This window comes from Moschus berezovskii, chromosome 12, assembly GCF_049115385.1.
Source record: "Moschus berezovskii isolate FMDL1 chromosome 12, NW_MosBer_1.0, whole genome shotgun sequence".
NCBI lineage: Eukaryota > Metazoa > Chordata > Mammalia > Artiodactyla > Moschidae > Moschus > Moschus berezovskii.
Window position 1 is genome coordinate 93,452,295 of NC_142471.1, and position 12,445 is coordinate 93,464,739.

General features: G+C 47.8%; 2 protein-coding genes across 12 annotated transcripts in view; one reads left to right on the forward strand and one right to left on the reverse strand.

Annotated features, from left to right (window-relative positions):
- PTPRE (protein tyrosine phosphatase receptor type E) overlaps positions 1 to 2,064 on the forward strand; it is a 182,467-nt gene extending 180,403 nt beyond the window's left edge. For all 8 annotated transcript variants that reach the window (XM_055424395.2, XM_055424397.2, XM_055424401.2 and 5 more), the window contains one exon: positions 1,737 to 2,064. In XM_055424395.2, coding sequence (XP_055280370.1) covers positions 1,737 to 1,811 — 75 coding nt within the window. In that variant the 3' untranslated portion in view covers positions 1,812 to 2,064. The remainder of the gene's footprint in view (positions 1 to 1,736) is intronic.
- An 8,088-nt stretch (positions 2,065 to 10,152) lies between these two features.
- The window catches only part of MKI67 (marker of proliferation Ki-67), a 29,740-nt gene continuing 27,447 nt past the window's right edge, over positions 10,153 to 12,445 (reverse strand). For all 4 annotated transcript variants that reach the window (XM_088842429.1, XM_088842430.1, XM_055424393.2 and 1 more), the window contains 2 exons: positions 11,185 to 11,607; positions 10,153 to 10,281 (listed from right to left, as the gene is read on the reverse strand). In XM_088842429.1, the coding sequence (XP_088698555.1) occupies positions 10,216 to 10,281; positions 11,185 to 11,607 (489 nt within the window). In that variant the 3' untranslated portion in view covers positions 10,153 to 10,215. The remainder of the gene's footprint in view (positions 10,282 to 11,184; positions 11,608 to 12,445) is intronic.

Sequence of the window (12,445 nt, forward strand, 5' to 3'; positions counted from 1 at the left end):
CTCCCTGTCCATCACCGACTCCCAGAGTCATTCAAACTCACGTCCATCAAGTCGGTGAGGCCATCCAACCATCTCATGCTCTGTCGTCCCCTCCTCCTCCCACCTTCCATCTTTCCCAGCATCAGGGTCTTCTCCAGTGAGTCAGCTCTTGGCATCAGGTGGCCAACGTACTGGAGTTTTCCCTGAGGCTTCTCATTTCAGGACTTGCCCTCCCGGGCCCCTGGCACAGCCCACTGGTTCTCTGTGCTCACTCAGTCCTGACGCGGGCACTCTTTCCTTCCAAGGGCTGGGTGACTGGGTGGGAATCTTAGCTGGAGGGGAGGACCCTGTAGTGACTCCTGACTCTCCCAACGCCCCTGCAGCCACAGGACAGCAGCTTTTGGCTCCGTCTTTCTTTCCCTGGAAAGCGCAGCTCTGTCCTTTGCTGGCTGGACCGAGACCCCAGAAGGGCTAGACAGGCCAGTGTTTGGCCTCTTCCAACCCAAAGGCTGGTAGATTCTTGTTCAATGTGAATTTAGGTAAGAGTCTGAACCCAAGGTTCTGGGAAAGAATAGGAGGGGGCTAGGAGCCTCCCTTGGGCCCCCTGCTTCCCGAGCTCCCATATTCACTGGGCCAGAAAGTGAGCAGGGTCTGCAAGGGCGGCTGCCATCTGCTGCCCCTCAGACCACTGGGGCCCAGCGCACGTCTGTTACGTCATGCGTATGGCTCTTCTAGATCCATGGCAGGCGCGCCAGGAGAGTCCAGGCGCTGCCATTTCCCCCATCTCTCATTTCTTGTTTCTCCCCGCTTTGGCCGCACTGCCCAGCACGTGGGATCTTAGTTCCCCAACCAGGGACTGAACACGCACCCCCTGCACTGGAAGCTCCAAGGCTCACCTACTGGAGCACCAGCGGGTGCTCATTTCTTCCCCTCAGGGCTCGTTACTGGTGGCGTCACACGCCTTGCTCACTGGTCCCCCATTAGCCCATCACCTGGCTCTAGTCTCGCAACCTCAAAGAGCGCCTGGAAGGTCAGAAGTCAGGCGATGTCCAAGTGTGCTATTAAGAGCCTCACACCGATGTGCAGCGGGGCCTTCCCAGGCGGCCCAGTGGCAAAGAATCTGCTGCCAGTGTAGGAGACACAAGAGATGGGGGTTCAATCCTTGGGTCAGGAAGATCCCCTGGAGTAAGAAGTGGTGACCCACTCCAGTATTCTTGCCTGGAAAATACTGTGGACAGAGGAGCTTGACAGGCTGCAGTCCGTGTGTTCACAAAGAATCGGACACAACTGAGCATGCACGCACCCATGGGTGCAAGGCGTCATGCTTTTAAATTTTAGTAAAGTTGATATAAAGCAATGCCCTTTGGTAGTGTAAATTTAGGCTTAAAAATCATCTAGATTTCCATCTTATTTAACTTTTATAGATTATTTTCATTGCATTATGAAATTTGATATTAGGTTTGCTATTATTTTTTCGTTCCGAAGTAATGCTTTTTAGTTTAAATATGAAAACAAGAGATCTCTCAGAGAGTGAGTCCAAAATACACTGAGTTGAAACATTGACATTTTCTATGTAGAAAAATAGATTTGGAAACATGTGCCTAAAAACTAAATTATGTAACAGAAGTTTATATGCATCAGGATATACAGTATTTTAATAACTGGTCAGACTTTTTATGTCTTTAGGTTTCCTCTAATTAAATTAATTAAATATATCTTTAATATTATTTTAATATGTTCTTGGTTTTCTTTTTCAGGAACAGTATGAATTCTGCTACAAAGTGGTACAAGATTTTATTGATATATTTTCTGATTATGCTAATTTCAAATGAAAATTCCTGCCTTAAATATTTTTTAATTTAATGGTCAGTATATTTTGTAAAAATCATGTTAATTTATTTCATAGTTGACATTAATATCCTTCCTAATTTCTTTGTATATATTTTGTTATGCTTTAAAGGCCACCTGCTGTAAAGTTATTAAATCTTAAATACGCCCTTTACAAACTGGAATAATGTATTAAGGTCAAATAATATCCCATAAAATATGTTTCTGCTAATATCAGTAAAAAATATTTTAATTTTTCATTAGATTCATATCATTTAACTTCACAGTCAGCGCCTCTAAAAATCTTAATATGCCAAGTGTGTTTATTTATGCAAGGTACTAACCGCAACTTCATTAGGAAACAGTTGAGGACTCAGAAATTAGTGGAACACGTCCTGATATTGGTTTCACAGCACTGCGCGGCGGCAGTTGTTTGGAGGCAAGCTGTTCGTGAAGATGCCGTATAAACAGGAGTGTTGTAGTCCTTACTTTCAGTCTGTGTGGTTTACCTTTACCTTTTCAAGGTCAAAGAAGACTTTACAACCTGAGTCCAGGCCTAAAGCACACTGGAGTAACCGGTGGCTGTGCAGTGATCCTGAAAAATGCATTTATTCAAGACCGTGTTGTGCCGTTCTTGTCAAGACAAAAGAGATATGCAGGCCAGTAGTCCAGTGGCCCTGTGGCCTTGGGCCAGCAGACCAGCTCTCAGAGCTTCCCTGCCCTGGCGCTGCTTGCTGTCCATCTGTCTGGGTGGTTGACGCAGATGACCCTCTGAGAGTCACACCCACTGCCCTTCTCACTCCTCTGCCCCCACTCGCACCCCACCATTCTGCCCTGCAAGTCTTGAGCTATACCTCGAGGCACAATAAAAAATCATTTCCCATTCCAAAAGGTCAGATAGCACATCTGACATGCACAGAGAAGCCAGGAGCTCCTGCCCGGGGGAAACAATCAGGCAACCACAAGCAATTATGCTTTAAACTTTCTGACAAGAAGCATTTTGGTATTTTTAAAAATCTCTTGTAAAAGTTAAGACTGTAAGAAAAAAAATCTTAATATCTAGATTTATACAGTTTTTTTTAAGTCCCACTCCTTAATACTTAATAAAAGGAAAGAAAGAGAAATACTTACTCTAAAGACTAACTTATTTTTGAATGGTTCCTATTGAGACTTCTGACACTAGATAATAATGATCTCATTGCCAGACAGGATTGGCTTGTGGGACAAAAAAAAGAAGAGGATGAACATGGAAAGGTTTAATTTAATGACAGTGACCTGTCTATGGCCATCAGATGCCTAAGCAGAAGAGCACAATGTTAAAAAAGACATCTGGTCTACCTTTCTGAAATTATTTAACATGCATTTTGGGGTACATTTTTTTTTCTTTCTAAAAGAGATATGAATTTAAAGACCTAATTTGATATTTCCACTGGTAACTAATTGCACAAGTACAACCCAGGGTAGGTGATGGCCTAATAACAGGCCCACAGGTAATCAAGATTCTTCTGCTCCTCCACGCCCCACCTAAAGGTCAGAGGCGCCCAGCTGGACAGCAAAAGCACAACTTTGTGAGTGCTGCCACGCCACCAGCGGCAGCCCTGGGCTCCTCACACAGCCGACAGCCGCCCTCTCCCTTCTGGGCTCTCTGATGATGTTTTCAGGTCAAAGAGGAACACGGAGGGAGCTTTGTGAGATGTACCAGGTGGCCCCATTTGTTTTCATTGTTAAAGTCCCAAGCCTGACGTCCTTCTTTGACTAAAGGGGAAGAGAGAACACTGAGCACCGAAGCTGAGAAACAGAGCTGTTGTTTGCAGTGATGGCAACACAGGGATCATAGCTCCCAAGGGCCTGGATGAGGGTGCAGCTTCAGGAGCCTTTCCTGAGCATCTGCAGGCCCTTTTGTGGTCGGGCTAACATCGCGTGTCTTGGGATTGAGGTAGACCTTTTCAGGGGTGCCCTCGGGAAAGCACCCCGTTTGTGTGTGTCTTCTGCCCCTTGGGCAACACCCGCATCTGCTGAGGTTCCACCCTGGTGGTTCTGAGAACACAGCAAAGGCCACTGGCCCTTGGGTGCAGCACCCTGCTCCCTCCACAATCACGGCAACACTTGCCTCCCCGGCGGGCTCAGTTGTCAGTCTCCGGGCCCCTGCCACCACCCCGCAGCTCTGATTCCAGCCTCGGTGGGCACTGCAGGACTCCGCATCCTGTGTCTTGCCCTGAAAGTTGGCACCTCCTCCCCTTGGGTCAAAGAAAGTCCGTTGTACATAACTAAACGGTGCCATGCTGGTAGTCATTTTTCCTTTGATGTTTTTTCTCTGTTGCATGCGGTTGCATTCAAATGCCAAATAGCGATTGGAAGACGACCATTCTGGTCTCCTTGCTTTATTGGTCACTGTGTGACTCTTTAACTGTCTCTCTCCATTTGCTCTACGAATGAAGAATGCGTGCCCGTGTTTTAAAAGGTATTTTTATGTGTTTTTTAAAACTTTTTAAAATGAGCCTGATGCCTCTGTTTCAGCATTTGGAGACATGCTTTTTAAAAAAAGCATGTATTTAAAAAAAAATGTATGATTACTGATATTTCTGTTGTGTTTAACTAAGTTGTGTTTAATTTATGTGCAATCTTTATAATATATGTATGTATTCTGGTTTCAACTATCATTTTTTTTTGTTTTATTCCATTTATCATTTGATCTTGCTCTGATTCCAATGCCAGTGAATGTTGCTGAATTTGTATATGCAAATTGCAAGATCCAAAACATTCTGTTGCAAGGATAAATCTTTACTTTGACTTCCAGCCTGCGTCTCTTTCTTAAATCCTTCAAGACATTCACTAGGAGGTAAGCATAGATTTATGTAGATAATTTTAGGACTTGTAAACTGTAACTCAGACGTGGCACAGACGTGTGGATGTGATGGCCAATGTACGGGTCTTCAGAAGCCCTGAGTGGTTCGTGAAGCCTGGGTTATAACCGCCTTACAGAGGGTGACCCTCCTGAGTCCAAACAGATGCTCTGAACAGTGGTTCTCAGAATATACAATGAAGGTGACTGAATGCTGCAAGTCCACTGCCAGGTGGGATCAGAAAGCCTTTCCAACACTGCTTCTCCTCCAAAACCTCGACTCCTATTAGGACTTCCTTTCCACATCTGTGTCTGGGGACCTTGGATCACCCTTTTTCAGTTTCACACCTTCCCTAAGTCACACACCAGCTTCCTCTTTCAGATATTCTGGGCCTAATGTGGAAATTGAAGCATATGCTTATCATTTGTTGCATTTATTTAATAAATTTTATAAGCTTTGTTATATTTGTTAAAATGGATCATCTGAAAACCTTTATTCCCCTTCACCTGAAAAAAAATCACCTGCAATGAATGCTGTTTGCTCCTATGGACCCTCTAGCTATTGGGTTTGCCTTATGGGTCTGTGGGCTCCCCAGGTGGATGGTGCTGGTGGTAAAAGAACCCACCTGCCACTGCAGGAGACATGAGAAGCGGGTTCGACCCCTGGGTTGGGTAGATTCCCTGGAGAAGGAAATGGCAACCCACTCCAGTATCCTTGCCTGGAGAATTCTGTGCACAGATGAGCCTGGCAGGCTGCAGTCCATGGGGTTGCAGAGTTGGACACGACTGAGCACGCACATATGGGTCTGTCTGTCTGCATGTCTGTTAAATAAGGGGGGGCCTCACTTCTGCTCTTGGTGTGGTGGGGGCCCTTCCCTTGAAGTATGAGAGCAGGAGAATGGAAGGTGCAGACGCAGCCTGAGGCAGGTGACAGCGGGGAGAGGGGCACGGAGGAGGTTTGGAGGAGGGTCCATGAGGACAGGGACCAGCACCCCCAGTCAACCAGGGACCAACAGACTTGACCACCTGGTGGGGTGCAGACTCAGGAGGGTGTGAGAGGCTGAGAGGGAGCAAACCCCAGGTCTGCCTCAGAGGAGCCTGTTGTCATATAGAAACACACCAATGCGCCCCGTGGTAACAGACTTCAGGCCAGGCCAGCAGGTGAGCCGATGGCCAGGGGAGGTCAGCGCCTGGCTGGGATTGGATGGTGCAGGTTAGGGGCGTGACTTTTAGCAGGCTCTGTGGCTTTTTCGGTAATTGAAGACCATCTACAGTGTGGATGGTCCTTGTTTCCCTCGCCATCACTAACCATGGATAATGGCAAGCCTTTGAGCTCTTGTCAAGCTGAGAGGCGAAAAAAAAAAAAATGCCTCCTATCAATTTGCATTTCCCTAACTTCTACTGGGTTGAGCATCTTTTCACATTTATTTGTATTTCATCTCTGAATCACCAATTTGTATTTTTCATCCATCTTCCTAATTGAGTCATTTGACTTTGTCTTACTCATTTATTTTGTGTTAGTCACTCGGTCATGTCCAACTCTTTGTGACCCCGTGGACTGTACCCTGCCAGGCTCCTCTGTCCATGGGATTCTCCAGGCAAGAATGCTGGAGTGGGTTGCCGTTCCCTTCTCCAAATTCATTTATAGTAATTCTGTTTAAAACATGGGTACTGACCCTTTGTCATTCACGTTATAGCCAACCCACCACAGGCTCCTTGCCCGCAAGTTCACGCCCAGAATCTGGTTGCGTCAGGGCGGCCAACCTCTGGGAAACAAGCATGGTCATTTGCTGATTCTGCAGCCTGGACCAAATCCCTGTCCTGGAGTCCCCACGTGACTCCCCTGGAGTCCAGACGAGTAGGACAAGGCCTGAGTGGTGGGGAGTCCCCTCCCCCAAATACCAGGGCTGTTCCTGCAGGACCCAGCAGGCCTCCTGGCTGGGGGGTTTCTGTCTGGCTGTGGCGGTTGTGGAAATGAGGCAGGAGGCTTGGAGCCGGCCCTCTGCCCCACCCCTTTATGCCACTCACTGTCTCCGTTTGGTGTTTTTTTTCCCCCTTCCTCCCTTTAATATGAATTCTGAGTTTTAACATCATTTCATCTCAGATACTTCCTGCACCTGATCATCAGGGTGTGGAGACTTGTCTGTGGTCTGACCCTGGATGGACAAAGCTTCGTCCTAGAGGGGGGCACCTAGTTTCCACTGTGCCCTATTCCACCAGGAAGTACAGCATGACTCTGGGCCATGAAACAGGGGGCCAGCTTGGCCCGGGAAACCAGGGTAGGGGTGAAAGAGGCTTCTTGGAGGGAGTCTCACTGGCACTGAGCTCAGGGCTGAAGGGAAGCAGGGAATGGGGAAGAGAGCATGTGTGTGTGAGCATGAATGTGTTTGAATGAATGGGTATGTATCTGTGTGTGTATGTACATGTGTGTGAGTGAACATGTGCCTGTGTGTACATGTGTGCATGTGAATATACATGTGTGTATGAGCGTGTGCATGTGCGATGCTGTGCGCCCATGCATAGGTATGTGAGTGTGTGTGCGTCTGTACATGTAGGTGTGTGCACGACATGCATGTGTGTGAATGAACAGGTGTATATGTGTGTACGTGTTCATGTGTGCATGTGCGATGCTGTGCGCCCATGCATAGGTATGTGAGTGTGTGCGTCTGTACATGTAGGTGTGTGCACGACATGCATGTGTGTGAATGAACAGGTGTATATGTGTGTACGTGTTCATGTGTGCATGTGCGATGCTGTGCGCCCATGCATAGGTATGTGAATGAGTGTGTGCGTCTGTACATGTAGGTGTGTGCACGACATGCATGTGTGTGAATGAACAGGTGTATATGTGTGTACGTGTTCATGTGTGCATGTGCGATGCTGTGCACCCATGCATAGGTATGTGAATGTGTGCGTCTGTACATGTAGGTGTGTGCACGACATGCATGTGTGTGAATGAACAGGTGTATATGTGTGTACGTGTTCATGTGTGCATGTGCGATGCTGTGCGCCCATGCATAGGTATGTGAATGAGTGTGTGCGTCTGTACATGTAGGTGTGTGCACGACATGCATGTGTGTGAATGAACAGGTGTATATGTGTGTACGTGTTCATGTGTGCATGTGCGATGCTGTGCGCCCATGCATAGGTATGTGAGTGTGTGCGTCTGTACATGTAGGTGTGCACGACATGCATGTGTGTGAATGAACAGGTGTATATGTGTGTACGTGTTCATGTGTGCATGCGAGAATACTACATGTAGAGTCTTAACTAAGGAAGGCGAGATGGCTGGTAGAAAATTAAAGCAAAAAATTCATGTCATGGAAAACTTGGAGATAAAGTAAAAGTAGCTTCCATGTAATGAGGGCTTTCCATCAGAGGGATGCTACTTCCTTGGAATCTGAGGCTCAGAACCAAATCACACAGCGAGTAGATTATTTCTTGTACCCCGTTCTCAAGCACACAATTAGCCTTGCTAAATAGTGAAGAAAGCTGATCGCCGAAGAACTGATGCCTTTGAACTGTGCTGCTGGAGAAGACTCTTGAGAGTCCCTTGGACTGCAAGGAGATCCAACCGGTCCATTCTGGAGATCAATCCTGGGTGTTCATTGGAAGGACTGATGCTAAAGCTGAAACTCCAATACTTTGGCCACCTTATGTGATGAGTTGACTCACTGGAAAAAGAGTCTGATGCTGGGAGGGATTGGGGGTGGGAGGAGACGGGGACGACAGAGAATGAGATGGCTGGATGGCACCACCGACTCGATGGACATGAGTTTGAGTGAACTCCGGGAGTTGGTGATGGACAGGGAGGCCTGGCGTGCTGTGATTCATGGGGTTGCAGAGTCGGACACGACTGAGCGACTGAACTGAACTAGTAACGGTTAATATTTCTATCTGATGCTTCCTCCCCCAAAAAATGCTAAATAAAGGATGTGTCCTGTGGATGGGCATTTTTTAAAACACATTTGAATGACCTCTAATTCAGCGTCTACAACCATATAAAATAAAACCACCCTTCTTATGCTCTTGAAATACTCTGCTGAAGAAGGCGAGAAAATACGCTGATATATTTCAGTGAGATTTGGGGTTAGAAATGAACCCTAATAGCTTTTTAATTAATTTTTGCCCCATTCCCCAGGAACACAGCTAATTGAAATTTTTCTATATGTGAGGTTCTTATTATTGCTAAATCTGAAGTGTTGGCAGAACAGCTTAATCATAGAAAATTCCCCTTTTATGTTTCCTTGAACCTTGCCTAAGTGACACAGATGACTCACACGTTCAGAAGGCCTTTCCTGAGGAGGCTACACTTTCTAAAATACCTTGGCTTCTGCTCGCCGGAATCCCACTTTCTTTCCAGTCCCACTTGACGACCACCCCCGACGTGAGACAACTCCGTCTAAAACTATTAATAACGCAGCCAAAGAGCAAAAACAAATACCTACGACTCAGACAGACGTGCGTGGATTCACCATTTGTTGAAAAGCATTTATTGTGCGTGGGCCTCGCGCCACGCCAGACGGGGCAGGGGCGGACACAAGAGTCCGGGAGGCGGGCGGCAGCTCACGAGCCCCGCCTGCGCCGGGGAGGGCAGGCGGCCGGGGAGGCCTGCGCACGGTGGGCCGGAGGGGCGCGCACGTCTGACCCGGGGACGCGGAGCAGCGCAGGACTGCGGACCGGCAGCGAGACGGTGGCCCTGACGCCGGAGGAGCGCGGCCGTCCGGGCCTGGGGCGCTTCCCACCGGGTGAAGGCGCAGCTCAGGCCGACAAGGTGGGCAGAGCAGCACAGGCGGGAGCAGAGGGCGCGCACAGGGGCTCACGGCGCGGAGTCCGGGGCGCGGCCAGCCGCCCTCGCTCGGATGACAGCGGCAGCCCTGGCTCAGACGGAGACGCTTCCCGTGAAAACGGCAAGCTGGCGGGCCTTCAACAAAGCACCACCCCACCCTGCGGCGGCGGCACAGACCAGCCTCGAATCGCGCGACTCGAGCTCCGAGGCCAGGGCAGCAAGCAGAGGCCCGGCCCGTGCGGATGACCGGCTGCCCGAGGGCCTGGACCCGCGGCCTCCCCCGGCCGGAGGCGGACACGCTCTTTCATTTTCCCCATCCTCTGCCCATTCGTTCCTGCGTCCCTGCCGGCTGCTGGAGAAGCCCCTGCCTTTCACAGTAGCATGGAGGACGCGCGCATACGGAGGACAGACACACACAGAAGCATTTACAGCAGCGCGGCGACACCGCCGCAGCCCCAAACCTCAGGGCTTCATTTCGCCCAGATGAAGGCCACATCTTGGCGAACTCCTCCACCCACCCGACCCCCCTACTCAAGTTTAAAATTTACTAGTTTAGGAGGCTCAGCCATCTCCTTCATAATCTCCATGTGGGGGCTTTTGAATAAACTCTTGAGTTAGAAAATTCTAAGCCTTCTTCCCTTAAACCCCCACCCCACCCCACCCCACCCCACCCCCAACAGCATTATTTACAGAATTCACTTTAAAACTTATGGCAAATATTGTACTACAATTTATCACTCAATTCATAACCTTTCCCCCCTCCTTTTAAACTTCTTAGCTATATATCTTCAGGGTCTCGATGACTTCTGGTTCTTATTTTCTTGACACACACATTGTCACTTTCCTGTTTGGGAAGAAAAATATCTCTTAAGTCATTTGAAAGAACAGTTTGTGTAACCAACTCTACTCTGCAAAATCCCAAATCCTTACAGGGTGTGATGCAGGCCTTTAGTTCCAGAAAACTAGTCTTGAGATTGGAAATGAGCTTTAAAATAGAGACTGTAAAAGCTGCCTTAAACTCTTTTTACCATGTAAATCTCTAAAGTTAAATATTGACTCTTGAGAGGTTGGTAAGCTATTTTTAAGTTATAAATACATCATAAAAAAGAAAAGAACAATTTCCACGTACGTTTTTCACTAATTTTTATAAATAGCACTCAGAAAAAGTGAATTCAAATCTGTAATCAGGCTGAAGCCTTTTGGAGCTTCTAAACAACTGGTGTGTCCGAAGGGGACATCACTCAGTGTGGTCTGAGTGTGAGCAGAGACCACACTTGGGCTGCGTGTTTGGGAAGGGAGAAAGCACACCAGGCTGCCTCCTGAATGGGAACTGTTCACAGGACTGGTGTAGACAGACATCCCACCCGCTCTGTGTCCCAGCTTTCCGAGGGCACACCTTGAAATCAAGCGTCCCCTTTCTGGAAGTTTTGTTCCGTCTCTAAACACACACTGAAGGCAGTACCTGGAATCCCAGTACAGGGTGTGCAGTGAGCACTCAGAAAGTACTAACGGGATAAACCCCCTGAAAGAAGACTTCATCATGTGAATTTACTATTCAAAGCGGAAGCCCCAAGCCACATCCACCTGAATCTTGAGCCACAGAATATGGTTTAGATTCCTGCTTCTCATGCTGGTCTTTAAACTGGGAGATGGCAGCGTATTATTCCATGTGCTGTGTCTGCTTTTGCAACATGGAGTAAAAACTCTACTGAGATAGTCTCTGTGCTTAAAAAAAGAGATCACTAGCCTTTTGAAGACTGTGGGTACATCTCCTGGCACTCCGGGTCGCTCTCTGGTCGGATGCACTCTCCGAAGGGTTTCCTGGAGGGCGGACGCTAACCTTTCTGGGTCTCGAACCCTCGGGGTCTGTTTGGCCTGTCCCTTCTTTCTCTTCCTGCTTCTTTGCCACCCTGCCCTCCCTCGCCTTCTCCTCTGTAGCCTCAGGCAAAGGCGTCTGGTTCTGCCTCCTAGGTCTCGAGCGTGTCCTCCTCTCTTCAACTTTGCCCCCAGAGGCAGGCTTCTTGGTTCCATCTTCAGGGCTCTCCTGGGAGGGCTGCACGGGCTTCTTTTCACTTCTCTTTATTTTCACCTTTTCTGCTGCTATAAGAACCTCAGGTCTTTGCTCCTCTATAGAAGTTTTAGCAGGACGCCTGGAACGCAGGGACACTCCCTAAAAAAATTCAAAAAGACATCCACAAAATGTCAAGAATGAGGAATACAAATTACAAATCTCAACATGGAGAACATCATTTGAAAGTGAACTCAAAGGGGAATCGATTACACTGTCCATTGATTCATATCCTAACATGCAAGTAAGTCTAAGCAAGTCAGGGGTGTACCTGTCAGTTTGCTCCTACAGAGAAATCACCATTTCCACCAAAAAACCCAAAGTAAGGAATTCAGTATGAACTCCAACCACAGTTTGTCACATATGTCAGTGTAATTTTAACAAGTGTTAAAAGGGTATTCCAGGAAAATACCCCATTATTCAGACAGCAAATGAATTCCTCATCCTTTAAGTCATTGCTAGAGCAGGACAGGAAAATTTCAATTTCTGGAATCCAATTTACAAACGTCTCTGACAACACTTATAGCTTCCCTACTGGCTTAGATGGTAAAGAATCTGCCTGCCATGCAGGGGACCTGGGTTCAATCCCTGGGTCGGGAGGATCCCCTGGAGAAGGGAATGGCAACCCACTCCAGTATTCTGCCTGGAGAATTCCATGGACAGAAGAGCCTGGCAGGCTATAGTTCACGGGGTAGCAAAAAGTCAGACACAACTAAGCGACAACACTAACAACCCTGACAGTTATGGTCTTCCCAGGACACACATACCCTGGGAAAATTGTTCTAATTGTTTAAGTACTGATGTAGATACTACTTGTACTCAGCACTCCGGGTCTCAGTGTCTAGAACAAGGCAGGACTGAGTTGCCCACTTCTTCTCGGCACAAAGCTCCGTATCTTTGAAGACTAACATAGGAAGATCCCCTGGAAGAGTGAAACAGC